Here is a 15,491-nt window from a genome sequence, read left to right on the forward strand (position 1 = left end):
TTCGCATTTGATCTACTGCTTTCTTCACCTTCTCCCATCACTGCAATGCAAAGATTCATCGGGTCCCATTCAATTCTTATTGTCATGCTTTAAATTAAAATACCCATCTCGCTCCATTTCTACGCCAGCGCGCTCGTGACGTTTGAAAACTCGCCCTTCTCCAGCTTCGTCTCCCAGAAGATCGGATTCGTGTCGAGGAAGCCGTGCTTGACCCAGCCCTGCTCCTTGACGTGGTACAGGTTGATGTATCCACCAGAGTACGCATCACGGTGCGTCGCAGCCAGGATACTCCGCTTGCCCAATTCCAAGGCCTCCTCGTCGGTCAGATCATACTTGTACTCTGAATCCAACACACCATAGGCGAATGTCTGTCCACTGCCCACGCAGAACATGTTGCCCGACAGTCGCGTGCCGTCGCTGTCGACGTAGTACAGGGCCGGGCCCTCCTCCTTGGTCACGCCGGCGCACATGGTGCCCATGCTGAGGCCCATGCCCTTGTAGCTGTAGATGAGGTTGGCCAGGATCTTGCTGGCGGCGGCGACGCTGATGCGGCGCTTGTGGCGAAGCTCGTGGAGGCGGCACTGCATGCCCAGCCAGGCCAGCCAGTACTGGCAGTCTGCGGCGCCACCGGCCATGGTTCCCAGCAGCACGCTGTTGATCTCAATCACCTTCTTGACCGTCTGTGAGGCAATCCAGTTGCCGGCCGTGGCTCGCGAATCAGTGGCCACGATGATGCCGCCCTGGAAGCGGAAGGCAAGCGTCGTCGTTCCGTGGGCAATCTTGATGGGGCAGTCGGGGTTGGAGCGGTCGTCTGTGGCAGCGCGGAGCCATGCAGAGGGCTAGAAAGCATCAAGGGTCAGCTTTTACTCGTCATTCTAATACAGAGAAGCCGTCACCGAAGCTTTGGCTTGGAAATCAAAACGTACCTGGGCAATGGGCGGCATGGCAAAGTTGAGCGACAAGTGATCCGCCGGGTTCATCAGCTCATTGCTGAGCTCGTCATCCTCGAGAGGCTCGTTCTGGGCAAACGCCGGCCGGCTGTACTTGGCCACGAGAGAATCCATCGTATCGTGTCCGCGAAGAGAAGAACAAGGTGGTGGTTATATGTGATGCTTAGAAAAGACCCCTCCAGGCCACAAGTCCAGATCAAATCAGATCAAATCAATGCCCTCAGTTCCGCTGTGAGTAAATTCGCGGATCCTTGTAGGTCGAGGCAGAATTCCAAATGGGTGCAGCCCGCAGTTGTCGAGCTTGGCGATTGTGGTATTTGGCGGTTCGTGGTTGAGAATTGAAAGGCCAAAAGACGCCCCTCGTTCCGAGTACCTCTAGAGCCTACCAGGTCAGGCAGCTTCCGTATCGCGCGTCACTGCTCTCTTTCGAGCAGCATGAGCTTCTGATTGGCCACAATTGGAGCGTGCTGACTAAGTTGCTCTCGGCGATTTATGGCGGCCTTGTTGCCTGATGGACTTAGCATACTATCAGCAAACATTGCGTATCACCGTATGAATGCAAATTTGGATGATAATAGATGCTGGGTGAAAAAAAAAAAAAAAACATTAAAAAAAGAAAAAGAAATACTGAATCAAAAATCCTGGATGCGATTATTGGGACTATCCAAAATAAATAAATAAATAGAATAAAATGCATTCGCTGTCCCATTTGACCTCGCCTGACCCGCACTGCTTATAGATATATATATACATCATTGAACCCCCATACCGTTTCCTCCCATCCATCACCTCAGACTCCAGGCAGATAGGCTATAACAAATAATACAGAGCTGCAATTCCATAAAAGAAAAAGAGTCGGAAGAAAACGACAAGAAGCAAACGAATCATTGGAGCCGACGTAGAGAGCGAAGATACGGCCGTGATATTGCATTAGAAGCAACTTGTAAAACAAATACAGATACTCGTTCCCAAATGGAGACCCATGAGAGCCTTGGAAAGAAGTGGGAGGATTGAACAAAGCTTTCGTTGCCAAATCACTCAAGGATTTGGCGTTGGGTCCCGACTCCGCGGCTCTCGCTTGCTCAGAAAGCCGCGTCGTGAGAAGGACTTGGGGCTGTCGGGATACTTCTCCTCCGCAGGTTGAAAAGAGCTCTTGACTGTCACCGTGCCAGCGCCAACACTGAGATCCTTTGCACCAGCGCTACCATGCTCGTCCACAAAGTAAAAATGCTCTCCTAGACCATCATCGCTACCAAACAAATGTTCACCTCTGGCCTCAATCTTGAACTGTGCATCAGGAGTGCAGCTGAAACGGAACGTCTCGTCATAGGTCCACTGCCCATTGGGCGACTTGTAGTGCTTCGTTTTTCCAACAACTTTTTCCCTAGGCGAGATTTGGGTGATGAGGATGTACAGGTCTGTGGACTGAGAATAGCCAGAAGCGCCAACAATGGTAAACGTTGCTGTTCCGGTGGGAGCTCCAAAGCCCATGGCGCTGTGCACCGAAGAGCTGCCGAAGCTCCTGGTTCTATTATGACCAGAGCCCTCGGGTGTCAGATGCGGAGGGATATCCCTAGAACCATCCACGGCGCTGGTTGTTGGCCTGGTGCTGGGGTTGGAATTGCTGTTGCTGATGGGGAAATCACTGCCATTGGTGATGATGCTTGGTACTGTAGGCACCTCTGTGAGCTCCGATAACGAACCGTTGGGGTCATCTCGATCCTTTTTACCAAGGATGCCGCGCTTCAAGAACGAGGCACCTCTGCCCACGCCGTGTCCTACAGCGGTGGCTCCCTTGAACGGCACTCCAGCTACTCCAGTAACGATGCGAGAGGTACCGCCAAAAGTTCCCTGGAACGTTGACGTGCCTTGTCTTGCACGAGTAACGTAATCGGGACGGAAAACCATTCGGAGTTTAATGCTTCCCGACTTGCCATCCAGCGGGAAGCTCTGCTCCATGGCCTTGAAAGGCTGGAGATTGTCTAGTCTGATGACGGTGGCGCCCAGGAAATCAGGCTTGTCCGCAAAGTCGTAATCGTAGACGTTGCACACAAAGTGGGCTCCTGTCCTTGATGGCACAGAGACCTCAAAGAACTCGTTCCACACTGGCGATAATGTCTTCTTCTGTACCTTGGTCTTGTATACTTCCACGTCGTTCAACTCGAACTTGCAGTAAGGGTCGCTCTTCCCGTTTCTGTCTGCCGATGGCAAGTCTGTGCCGCTCAAGACATCGACGCGGAGGTTGCCCATGTTGTTGATACTTTCGCTGGGGTCCAAGTCCATCTTGAGGGGGATATATTTGAGGCTAACCTTAACCCAGCTGGACTTGCCATCATCGCTCTTGAGCTTCAATGTTGTGGGATTGTTCTGCATATGATGTTAGCACATGTTTCTACGCATTATGTAGTGATCATGGTCAAGGTGATGATTGTCGGGGGAATCCGAGTGAAATATCAATCTGAGTGGGACGAAGCCAGAACGCATTGCTTTTGACTTACAAGACATTGCTTCAAAGTCTCCAACGTATTGCCAGACAAGTACGCCAGAGTATCTTCGGCATCATCGCCCTTCTTTCGCGCCTTGATCGTCAAACGAGAAAAGTCGAGCTCTCGGATGATACAGTCGCCAATCTCGTCAAATTTGTGAGATTTTGATGGCACTATTGTAGATGTATAGGACGGGTAAGCCATATCGTCCACGTAAATTTCCAGTTGGCTATCCCTCTCGGGCATCTCCGATTCCAATAGTCTGAAGATGAGAACGCCGCTCTCATATCTGAGCAATTCTTCGGGGCTCAGCCGTATCTTGGGCGGTCCTTTCTTCTCTACTGACATCGACGACCTCATAGATGCCGGCGAGATCGGCCGGCCATCTTCCCCTGTAGCAGCGCTCAACTTGGCCGTATCAACCGATTTCCTGGACACATCAACTGATTTTCTGGATGCGTCGAGAGAAGGCTTTGGTGCAGATTTAGAGGCGGAGCTTTGTGGTCTGTCAAGGGAGGCCCTGGGTTCATCGCCATTTTCTTCAGCAGCTTCTGCTGCCTCCTCCTCCTCCTCTTCAGGATCGGCAATGTTCAGGCAGGGATAGAATGCAACGGTGTAGGTCAGTGTACCTTTGGAAATGCCCTTGCCGTGAATGCGAAGTTCGCTCTGGAGAACGCGCTTTGTATCATGCACGAGATACTCGCCAAGCTCATCTTGCTGAATATAATCCGCTGCAGAAACTTCACACAATCCGAGGGAACGATCTTTGCCAACCTTCTCCTCGTCCATTACCTCAAGAGTGAGTCTGTCTCGAGCAGAATGAACAGGAACGTAGAGAACTTCATCCCATACAGGATTCAGGTCATTCTTGAAAGTTACCGTTCGCGCCTTGTCAATACCAGAAAGAAGAACTCGGACATATGGATCGGATTTGCCAAAAGCTTCAAAGTTACGGAGATCATTTGCCTTCTGGAAATGAAGCCTCATGACGCCAATTGGTGTGATGTAGCCACCGGTGCCAGCTACGCCTGAAATGGCCACTGGCTTCCACTGCGCCATCATCTTGACGCGGCCGGTTTGAGCGCCTGCGAGGTGATACCATTCTTTACCTTGTTCCATGCATTCCAGTAGGTCATCGAGCTTAATCTGGTATTTTCCGAGGGTCAAATCAGAGGCAAGGTCTCGGTCATCCTTGATAGTAACGCCAAGTTTTGCCCTCTTGCGATCTGTGATGAGAATTTCCTTGGAACCATTGTCCCAGATGGGGTTGTTGACTCGCTTAAGCTTCTTTGTCTGGTGGATGACCTTACCGTTGAGGAACATGACAGCATAGGGGTTGAGAAGGCCGACGAGACTTTTGGTTCCATCCAAGTCTTTGGCCTGCTCAACAGTGAAGCGCAGAATACCCTGATTGGAGACCGGAGGAGGCTCCACTTTGCCATCTTCGCCTTTCAGGCCTTCGAGGACTGGGAAGAAACGGAGGTCGCAAGAGACCACACCACGGTTTTTGCCGGCAGCGAGAACTTCGAGGCGTTCGTTTTCGTACACATGAAGTTCCTCAATTCTCTCCAAGGGGAAAGACGCCACACCCAATTCTTTGGATTTGCGGAAGCCATTCTTGTCGAAGACCTGAATGTCCAGAGTGTCGTTGAAAGAAGTAACAATGATATAGTGAGTTTCATTCCATCTCGGGTTGGGATTATCGTCGATAGTTTTCGTTCGCGCAAGTTCTTGGCGGCGGTTGAGAGTAAGAACGGCGTATGGATCAACGGTGCCCGCAAAATTATCGGTATTCTTGAGGTTGTGTGCTCCGTGAAGTGTCACGACGAGCACACCAATGGCCTGATCGACGGGTGATCCCGCAAGCATCTTGGCGACTTCGATAGGGAAGACGTGAGGAGCATACATCATGGGCGCTAGGTTGCCATGAATCTGTTCCAAGATGAATTTTTCCAGACCCGGAATGAAATTGATATCAAAACCAAAGCTCTCACCACCGAGGGGCTTGCAAACATAGTCAATGGTTGGCTTCTCCAGGAAACACATTTCAATCTTCTCGACGTGGGGGAAAGGAATCTGCAGCTTGATATTGAGTCGCATGATACCCGAGAAGGCCATATCCTCGACAATGACGTCAAGGCCTTTACTGATCATGGCCTTTCCGACTCGGATTTCCAGTACAACTTTGGGGTTGATTTTGTTCTTGATCTGCCTCTTAGTCATATCGGTGGTGTCATTGGGCGTGAAGCTGAATTTCCAGTCCATTCTAACAATATCGTCTCCAACATTGGGGTACGTCTTCACATGCTCCATGCGGGGGGGCTTAGTACCCAGCGTGAAGGTCTTGAGTTTGAGACTGTCCAGAAAAGCCGGTGTCGCAGAGGATAGCACTTGGTCGACAGTGTTGACGATGGTTTGGGCGAGGACGGGCTGGTAGATAGGCCAAAACTTGACCATGAATGAATTGATCCACTCAAGAGATTCGTGATCAGCCTCGAGCCTCTTAAGGGCCATCTCTCGGGTGATGTCATCACGAAAGTTCCGGCGCACTCGTCTCAAGGAAGTCCGATAGTAGGTGCCGCAAATTGCCATGACCATGATTACCCAGCCGAGACCGCCACCGAAAACCGCTACAAGCCATGAGGCAATACATGCGAAGATAATAACGCCGGTGTTGTGGTACCAATCTGTTTATCCGTGTAAGATTGCGATATTGTTTTTGTTGGGCCAGTGAAACCTACCTCCAAACAGATGATCCGGCAGCTGGCTTTCAACCCATGTAGTGTGATCGAGCAGGCTCTCAGCCTCAAGCGCGCTCTCGACAGGCCATCCAATCTGAGGAGCCCAGCCTGTTCGCGAGTATGGGACCTCGGCAGCGTCCCCATTGGCTAGAGTTTTGCTCTGTTCATCCTTGCTCACTTCGACAACACCTTCTTTTGTCGGTTCCGGGAGCTCTTCATCCGGGCCAGTACCGTCATCGACATCCGTTGCGATGGCCGTAGCCTTGTTCCGTCTAAGATGCTGAAGCTCGGGAGGGATAGCCTGGATAGAGATGCATCATCAGCATTCGCCTATCTTTGTATGACTTGGGAAAGGGGGATGCATCATACGGCAGCGACCTGAGAACGCTTTTCTTCTATAGTAGCATTGGGGTCGAAGTGGAAGGCGGGAGCACCAGCATTTCTAGCTTGATCGACCATGAGCCTTTCAGCGTCGTCAGCCGATACCGCGATCCCGGGGTCTTGAGCAGCCTCGATGGCCCCCTGCAGCTTGAGTTCGCGCGCCTCCTGGGCCGACATGATGGCCAGCAATGGGCGCTGTTGCAACTATTGCTCGTGTGCACCAACTGGGCCGTTCAATTGATCTGGTTGCTTTGCGATAACGTCATTCAGAAGCCCGGCAGCTTATGGAGGGGCAGTGGCCAGATATGTCAAGTGTCAAAAGCAACCGAGCTGGGCCGCGAATAATAAAAGGAGAAGCAGGAAAGAAAAAAAGGGAAACGGTTCTCTATGGATATTTTATTTTACGGTCAGCACGATTGTGTCCAAGGCCCGCTTGAGCTGATCGGGGCTATCAAAGGGAAGAAAGAACAAGGCTGGACGATGTCGGAAACCGAAGCAATGGCCAAAGGGAAAAGAGGACAGCTAGTGGCAGAAAGATCACACCTTTTGATTTTCTGGACAAAGCCACAAACTAATGCACGTGTGGCTCGGCACAAGACGCGAAAGCTGGAAACGAGAAAGAAAAGAGAGTCAAAAGAAGTGGTGGGTGGAGCTGACGACAGGTCGATTGTCCGTGGCGCAGAGACGATTATCATCAAGAAAACTGGCGTGTACGACAAGCGGTACCTGTCCGTGTGCACGAGTTGTAGCGTGCGCACATGTACTCTGTGTCTAAGCTCAGCGCGGCAGGGTGCTACAGGTCTGCCAGACAGGAGCTACAGTGGAGCTAGGTGGTGAGCTTGGCTGCTGGGCCCCACTGCAGCTTCGCTGGCCCTCCCCTGCACTGCTGAAAGCGTGGCGACGACGTAATTGTCAGTGCTAGCGCGGGCCGGGCAGGCAAGGGAACATGGAATGGTCACTCCCCAACCTGTGCGATTGGCGCCTGCTAAGGGGGGCCGCTGCAGCTGGAGGTTTTAGCGCCTAGCTTTGGAGGGGTGTTGTGCTGCGGGATGCTCTGGAGCCTGTGGTGGCCCCATCCCAGCGGTGGTTAAGCGCTATCGTGACCGCTAACAGTGGAAATCCGGCAGCAGCAGGAGGCCTCGACTATTTTCTATTCTGCCGCTCTGCATGCATCTATGGATCCATTGATGTCTCTGCATCATGAAGACTGCGGGTGAGCGCTTATCAGCATTGAAACTTTCCACTCCACCGTCGGGTACGACTGCGTGACGAAACGGTCTTGGTCGGGTAACATATGAGCGCAGTGCAGAATTCTATCAGCAAGGGGGCACCAGAGAAAAGGAGACGGCATTGATGCCAAGTATATGTAATCTCAGGCAGCAAAAAATAAAAATATCCATGGATGGCAAATAAGGATGCTTAAGATTGGTACCACAGTGCAGCAAGCATCTCGCCTGCCATGGCTGCTTGCAGATGGTGGCACTTTTTGAAGAAAGGCCGCAATCGTCGGTCTTGTGGAGCGAGAGGGAGAAAAAGGGTGAAATCAAATCTCATTTCGGATCGAAATATCCGCGGGCCTGCAGCACTAGAACTGCTAAAGAAGTCTGGTCTTGTTTGTGGATTCCTCCTTATTAGCCGCCATCCACCGTCATCTCTTCAACTGAGTGAGGAGTATAGTAATGCTTTGTCTAGCCGAGGTCTCGGATTAGGAGTCTGAATAGATGCAGTATAATAGCTCGTGGTTAAACAACGATGGGCAAGCAGGCTGAGGATACAACATGTATCAAACACTATCATTCTATTGTGCTGTGCTTGTAGTATTGGATTACAAATGAGGACTTGCAACACATGTGCTCTGCAAATAACACAACGTTCCTACGTAATTGAGCCTTTTACGCACCCTTATCTGATATCTTAGTAGTATAGATATAATATAGACAACTCAACTTCGTTGGACATGGTGCGAGCACGACCTCAGCCGGTATACCTTATGTATGGATATATTAGTGCTGTTCCACGTAAACGAATGGATAGCAATAGACAAATCAGTCGCTTCCCATCGTCCATGTGAACACGCCACTTCTCCGGAGCAGCAGCCCAACATCAACTGGGTCACTCAACTAACCAAAACTCCATGCAACCACTGAGGTTCCATGCATCAACCGGCACGCAAACAGGGATGCGACACTCGTTCCTCGTCACTAAACCACCTTCGTCCCTAGCGTCACAGGCCCCGATCGGTCGGGCTCTAGACGATCTACATGGAATGAAGTCATGGCTAGAAATATTTTCTTCAATGGAAGACAGAAGAAGAATCCTTGATCTTTTTTTCATATGCCCCATCCTTTGAAGATAGGCGAACACGAGCGTGCTAGATTGATGATCTACAAATAAAGAAAAACGCAAGCCACACCATTTTTCAGCAAGGTTGTGGTTATTATAGTAATACATGTAATATACAAACACGAGGGCTCGTGGTGCAAAGCAACACGTCACCTCAAACAGTGCTGTTTCAAGCTGTCAAAAATCAAGCCCCGGACATGTGAGCTGCCGTGTCGGCAATTGCGGGGTAATTATATATGTCCTACACTCCAAGAACCGGTGCGGCTGTACGACATTTAGAATCCTGGTTTTCTTGATCGTCGTCGGCATGGCGTTTTGGAGTAGGGCTTTGCCTTTGGACGAATAGTATTACGGTAATCTTAGGTGCCAATGCGCAAGCGCTTCCGCATGTGATCCGAAATTTACCGGTTTCCCATTCACTACCACTGCCTGTGTGTTCACACTTTGAATGGATACGAGTGATTGAAGCACTGCCAGAGGCCCAAGAAGATGTCGGTGACGATAAATTGTACTCTGCAGACGGAAAGGGAAGAAGAGAGTTCTGTATATTAATTTCAAACGCTACCATACATCTCTTAAATTCGTTAAATTCGCTTCAGCCAACCCGAGACTGTTATTTGCCAGCAGCACCCTTTGGCCTGTAGTCTGCATGCTGTACGAAATAAGTGATATCATCAAAAGGAGGGGAATCCGGTATATGCCTGGGCAAGCAAGCTGTAAAATCTTTCAAATCTGGCCTCAAGTGCGCCGAATACTCCAATATGCAAACGAACGGATCTGTAAAACAAACAAGTGACCAGCCGGCCGCCGCCTATCTTCCATCTAGTACCCGAATCCGTCGTGTTGATGCACGGGACATCTTCCCGGATGATTGACAAACCAGGCTGAAATACAAGACCGGTGAAACCGACAAAGGCACTCAAGCCGCGCCATGGGAATGCCGACGGTAAACTCCTCTAAGCAGATGGTGCATTCCGCGTCATCAATGCAGTCCTTCTCTGTGGCGGGATACGTATACATGCCAGTGCGCCTGGGAGGGGGAAGCGGTGCAGCGCCGTCCGATGCCCCACGAGGACTGCCATATGTGCTGTGTGATTGGATACAGGAAGTAATATGCGACTCTCGAAGAGCCTCAAAATTCGGCAGTTCCCGAGATGGCAGCTCCAAGTGGCAAATGGGGCACTCATCCTCCTCTGCAATCTGTGGGGGAGGGGGTAAAGCACGCTGCCGTGACGATGACCCAGACTCTCCAGTTAAACGACGTCGATGTATATGGTGCTGGTTTGGCATACTGAAAGGCGATGGCCCAGCCGCCATCAGCCGATTAATGGATGCCACTTCGTAGTGGGCGCTGCGCCTACGTGAGGAGGAGGAAGAGGACGAAGCACCTCCTGCCCTTTGTCCAGTTGGATCCTAGTGAAAGAACATGTCAGAAAGAAGCGTTTTTCCCGTAGTGAATCACATCACATCTCTTGCGCTTACCATGGTGATACTCCTTGTCCTAGAGGTGTAGAACTGATAAGGATCATTGCTCTGGCCAGCCGCAAAAACTCCTCCGTATCGATTTACAGGAGGCGGAGCAGGATATCCGGCCCCTAGACTGGTCCGGGACCTGCGTCGTGCCTCACGCGGCGACAGGGCAGGAGAAGTTGGGCTTTGTGGAGGTGCAGTATTGGGATCAGGGACGCACGGGTTGCAGAGGCGCACCCGCTCGCCCCCGGAGAGTCCATTCATATCGACATAGCTCGCACCCGAGCCGTAGAGCAGTGCCGGGGGAAGCGGTACTTCTGATCCAGGCGCTCTAACAATAAATTGGTGCGGAATGATGATCCTATGGGGTGAGCAAGAGTTGCAAACGACTCTCCCACATTTTCTATTTACCTTTTAGTCAGTCACGTCTTCTCTACCTCTTCTGACTATATCACGACGAGAGCATACCTGCAATGATGTTTGCGCACAAAGATACTAAACTGAGTGCGGCAAATAGGGCAGTATGTCACCTCGGCATCCGGTTGCCACCTAGGAAGAACAACCGACCCTGTGCGCTCACGCTCACGCTCGCGCTCGCGCTCAGGTGGTCCGAATAGTGACTGAAGTAAACCGCTGCCTTCATTCGTATCTGCGCCATACACGGCAGATAACTGATCCCGAGCAGACATTCTGGGTGAGCTGCTGCCTGACAAATCCGCTGCCGATGTGCTGGCCGTAAATGCTCGACCGCCGTGATCAGAGGACTCGCCCCAGATATCACTACCCAACGGATCGTTAGATCGCAAGTCGATGCTTCTAGAAGGAACGCGAGTGCGAATCGGTAAGGACGATGTTCTGGCAGGGAGGGCTGCGGAATTCGCTGCTGATGCAGCCCTCGTCGCGCTCTCAGCCTCTCTCTCAGCAGCTAACCCAGATGATAGGCTTGATAGTGGCGCTGAAGTATCAGCAGTTAGAGTTTCGTCGTCTCTCTGTTGTGGCTCGGCCGGGGTGCTGTCGTGGTCAGATACTGGATGTTCGTCTTCGATAGAAGTCCTCGGGGAGATGCTGTCTTGTCGAGCTTCTGTCACCTCGACGGCGCTCTCTCTCGGAAGGCTGGGTTCGCCGGTATCATCGACAGAAAGCCGCCTCTCAACGAGATGAGAGGGACAGTCAAAGTATCGACAACACTCTTGGTCGTAGAATTCCGATGTTCTCCAGCGACAGGAGAGGCCATGGGGACTTGGTTCTTCGTCGCTCGAATATGGTGCGTCGAGTATCGCATCCGCACTGGGACTCGCCTCCCTTGCATCATGATCATGGGGCGCTCGGGCGCTCGGTCCACCTTGCTGGCTAGCCATGCTGGAATATGTCTTTAGACGAACAACAGTTTTCAAACAGAGGCAAACAGGTAGATGAAGACAACCGGCGACGCCGGGGCAGCTTTGCGAACGAGGGATAAGCCGTGCGCGGGCGGGAACTGATGGCTGATATAGACCTTAAGCCCCCCTTGAGCGCGAGACACTTTGAGCGATGATGCACACGGTACCACGCCTCCTGAGAGGGCTCAAGTCATGGTCAGGCCACAAACCTTCTATAAACGAGGCAGCCGCAACGAGGCAGCAAATCAAGCACAACAACGGGGCATGGAATCACGACGTAGTCGGAACCCCTTTGAGTTGAAGTCTGAGACACGCGATCACTTATCGGTGCAGCGGGCTGAAGCTTATCGAGAGGGTGGCGCCGGCGCTTAGTCACTCACTAAGCCCGTGCACCTGACACTGTTGTGCGATGCTGGTTGGAGCGTGGAGGTCTCAAAGTTGTAAGTCTATGCGTGGTTGGGACTCGTATAAGTGACTTGAAGAGCGTCATGGATGGCTTCATTTTATGCTAGGGGCGGCATGCTGGATATCACTCCGTGGCTATTGAATATCTAATTTAACTACTTATATTTAGAGAATAGCTACTCGGCGCCAAAATTAAGCTATCTAGCCCCCCAGTGACCCCGTATTAGAATTCAAGTAGCGGAACACGATGCACAGGATACCTGAGAGCCTCGATTTTATTTTCTACTACAAATACTCATTTAGGTACCTACCTGTAGATATTCGGTTCCTTGACTGTCTGCTCTTCTTATGATTTTCTGCTAATACCACTACCTTCTTCTGGTATCTGATACTACAGCTACATGTACCAGGTATGTGTCTTTAGTGACTGGCTTTAGATTTGAGACCGAGCTGCTGGATAGAGAACTTGGGGAGCTAAATAGCCACCCCCTTGTGTAATTGGTTTCCTGCAGTCTTATGACATTACTAGCATGAGAATGTGATAGCGCTTGAATGTTTTTTGACCTTTCTGAACCAATCAAGGCTGGTCCAGACAACGACGATTGCCTGCTAACTGATGCAAATGGGTATCTCGCTTAGTCGACTCCTTAATCAAAAGAGTCAATAGCCCGTACATAAATACATGAAATCCAACATTAAGACATTTATTCGCCCACTTCGCGATCATTATCCCAGTGTATAAAAGAGATGACTCTCCATTTCCACGAGTAATGTCTAATTTTCTTTCCCCAGAAATACAACGGGATCCACATAATGAGGACTCCCCCCGCAATTCCCGCCATGGCTCCAAACGCGTCCCGGTAGCCAGATAGATTGATCCAAGGGTTTGTTTCAAAGGAGAGGAAGAAGGCAAACAGGGCTGAGGTATCTTTTCGTTAGCAACAGAGACGTCTAGTGGGCGTTCCATTGATGGGCTCACCTTTGAATCCTGTAACTGCCAGAGTTATTTCACCTGCAACTGGCCGGTATGAGTCAATGACATAGACGATACAAATCGTGTTGGCTTGCGTGATGGAGAAATTGACTGCATCTCATAGTTAGCGCCAACACTTATTTGTAGAAGCATGGACTGGCAAGCGGTAGTTCTTACGGAGACCTATTCCTATGGTGGGACATATCCAGTGAAGCTTGTACTGGATACCGACGCCATAGAGGACCAGAGCAAGCGGGGCGGTGATTGCAGATATCATGACTGCTGGTAGCCGCATTTCAGGCTCTCGAATACCGCCGTTTCTCTTTGTTAGAATATCTGCAACCTTATCCCCAAGGCTTCCTCCTGCAGGCAGCCCTAGCAGAGAGCCAATCACGCCAGCGATATAGCAAAGTCCAACCTGGTAAGATGCAAAGCCATACGTCGTATTAAATGCCGAAGCTGAGTTAGACGAAACGGCCACGAGAAATCCAATAGTAACGGCCAGTGCAAGAGCAGACCAGAGCACCGGTGGAAGGACAATGAGGCCAAAGGGGCGAATCATCATCTTGAAGAGGTTCTCCTTGGTGCTTGCGGCCTTGAATACTAATAGGGTTTCGAAATAGCTCATCTTCTTCGGGGAAGACAGCTCTCCTTGGGCCGTAGTTGAAGTTGATAGATCACTAGGTGTATCTGCAGGAGGCGAGCTATAATCGTCGATCCGAGAGTAGCTGGTCTCGGGCACAGTAAAGAGTAGAGCAAGAAGAACAAAGCCAATTAAGGCAGAGCCAACCTGATAGATAGTTCGCCAAGTATGATGAATCGTGATGAGACCGGAAATCACCAATCCTCCCGATGCCCCTATGGATAAGAAGCAGGTGTACGCGGACATGATCCTGCCTCTTTCGTGGAGAAAAAAGATGTCGGCAATGGTAATGGGAGCAAGCGTCTCCGCTGCACCGGCACCGAATCCCATGAGAACTCGGCCTGCCAGAAACCCGGCATACGATTTCTCAAAGATGAGCCATACTGCCGTGGCAAAGTAAATCATGTAGCTCACGACATACACTGGCCGGCGGCCCCATTTATTGGCCATAGGCACCCAGACGATGTTGCCCAGTCCTATGAGTAGAGACGTGGTGGTGAAGAAGTAGGCCGTCTTTGGAATGGCAGACGTGACAAAGGTACCATCAGCCAAGGAATCTGGGAAGAAATCGGCTGCCGTCGCCGGCACCGCGATGGCCGGCCCGGCGGCAAGAAAATTGGACACGGCCATCGTCAAGCAAAGAACCCCGGCGACATAGTACTTGCGCCATGTTGACCTGAGATGGACAGAGTGGTTAGTAGAGAGCAGAGCAGCTGCAGTGGGTATTAACCTACCAGTTTAACGGGTCGTTGGGATCGGAGGACGGCGTGGGAACCAGAATCACGGCATTCGTCTCTGGATGAACAAGGCGTAGATTGCCTAGCGTCCTCTTTCGGGTCTTTTCTTTGAAGGATTCTTCGGCCTGTGGATCCAGCGCTGGAGCTATGATATCGTCTTGGATAGCCATGATTGAGGGCACAAAAAGTGGCGAGGCTTCCTCGACAGTTCCCAAGGGTATGGAGATTGGAAGAGAAATTTGAATCGGTGTCATGAGCTTGGCATCTTTGAGGACTGCCCGCGAAGCTGGTCCGGGGATCTGGTCAGAGGAGCCCCGTGAGCACCCTGGATACCGCCAGGTTCTGAGTGGGTGGTGAATATCACTTGGGACATGTGTACATGTAAGAGGGTACCATGAACATAGGCTCAAAGACACGGGAGGCTCCTCAGGGGTTCCGTGCCGCGGAGTTTCTCAAAAGGGAGGGTAGGGTTGGGATGGTGTTGAACGAACTGAGACATCTTTGCCCTATGACAGCTAAGTCGGATTCGATATGCCAATGAGAATCCACAAACCGCCACCAAATATTATTTAGGGAAAAGAAGCAAGGAAAATTGCATCTCGCAAGGCTTGCCGTGGCGCCAAATCTTAGCATCTAATAGTGCCGGGGAGGGGGAAAAGAAACGGAAGAGAGCCCCGTAGGTGTAGCGTGTCGCCCACTTAATTACTGATATGTACTGATATTGCACATGTACTTACAACGTGGAAGATATAAATGAAGATGCCGAACCTCCAGTAGTACGAAGTACCGACCTATTCTGGTAATGCCACCTATTTCTCCATACGGATAGATGACCGTAAAAGGGATCCCAATTTGGAGATTGCTTACAAGTACTACAGGCAACGACGCGAATTGCTGGGGACCAACGTGTGTCGAGAGGTCGGCATCAGCAAGGGCCGTTTCAGTATCCCTGTACCAGCATTCTGTTTGCCGATTGCTCTTCT

At 51.0% G+C, this 15,491-nt stretch overlaps 5 protein-coding genes across 5 annotated transcripts; 1 reads left to right on the forward strand and 4 right to left on the reverse strand.

The window, feature by feature from the left end:
* Positions 1 to 119: 119 nt before the first annotated feature.
* On the reverse strand, positions 120 to 1,064 carry M431DRAFT_76997 (hypothetical protein; the record flags this gene model as incomplete). Its single annotated transcript, XM_024922527.1, has 2 exons — positions 120 to 839; positions 927 to 1,064. 2 exons carry the CDS (start codon positions 1,062 to 1,064, stop codon positions 120 to 122), a joined length of 858 nt encoding a protein of 285 aa, XP_024778687.1.
* A 924-nt stretch (positions 1,065 to 1,988) lies between these two features.
* On the reverse strand, positions 1,989 to 6,636 carry M431DRAFT_75586 (hypothetical protein; the record flags this gene model as incomplete). Its single annotated transcript, XM_024922358.1, has 4 exons — positions 1,989 to 3,317; positions 3,449 to 6,123; positions 6,178 to 6,478; positions 6,547 to 6,636. The coding sequence occupies 4 exons, from the start codon at positions 6,634 to 6,636 to the stop codon at positions 1,989 to 1,991; spliced, it is 4,395 nt and encodes a 1,464-aa protein (XP_024778688.1).
* A 309-nt stretch (positions 6,637 to 6,945) lies between these two features.
* M431DRAFT_478145 (hypothetical protein) lies at positions 6,946 to 7,395 on the forward strand (the record flags this gene model as incomplete). The annotated part of the gene is made up of 1 exon (XM_024915642.1): positions 6,946 to 7,395. One exon carries the CDS (start codon positions 6,946 to 6,948, stop codon positions 7,393 to 7,395), a length of 450 nt encoding a protein of 149 aa, XP_024778689.1.
* A 1,975-nt stretch (positions 7,396 to 9,370) lies between these two features.
* Positions 9,371 to 12,049, reverse strand: M431DRAFT_527614 (hypothetical protein). Its single transcript, XM_024920714.1, has 3 exons — positions 10,840 to 12,049; positions 10,384 to 10,774; positions 9,371 to 10,314 (listed from the first exon to the last, which is right to left on the reverse strand). The coding sequence occupies exons 1-3, from the start codon at positions 11,727 to 11,729 to the stop codon at positions 9,724 to 9,726; spliced, it is 1,872 nt and encodes a 623-aa protein (XP_024778690.1). The 5' UTR covers positions 11,730 to 12,049; the 3' UTR covers positions 9,371 to 9,723.
* An 810-nt stretch (positions 12,050 to 12,859) lies between these two features.
* On the reverse strand, positions 12,860 to 14,678 carry M431DRAFT_1677 (hypothetical protein; the record flags this gene model as incomplete). The annotated part of the gene is made up of 4 exons (XM_024913011.1): positions 12,860 to 13,074; positions 13,135 to 13,239; positions 13,306 to 14,447; positions 14,506 to 14,678. The coding sequence occupies 4 exons, from the start codon at positions 14,676 to 14,678 to the stop codon at positions 12,860 to 12,862; spliced, it is 1,635 nt and encodes a 544-aa protein (XP_024778691.1).
* Positions 14,679 to 15,491: the final 813 nt, after the last annotated feature.

Source organism: Trichoderma harzianum, assembly GCF_003025095.1.
Source record: "Trichoderma harzianum CBS 226.95 unplaced genomic scaffold M431scaffold_2, whole genome shotgun sequence".
NCBI classification, from domain to species: Eukaryota; Fungi; Ascomycota; class Sordariomycetes; order Hypocreales; family Hypocreaceae; genus Trichoderma; species Trichoderma harzianum.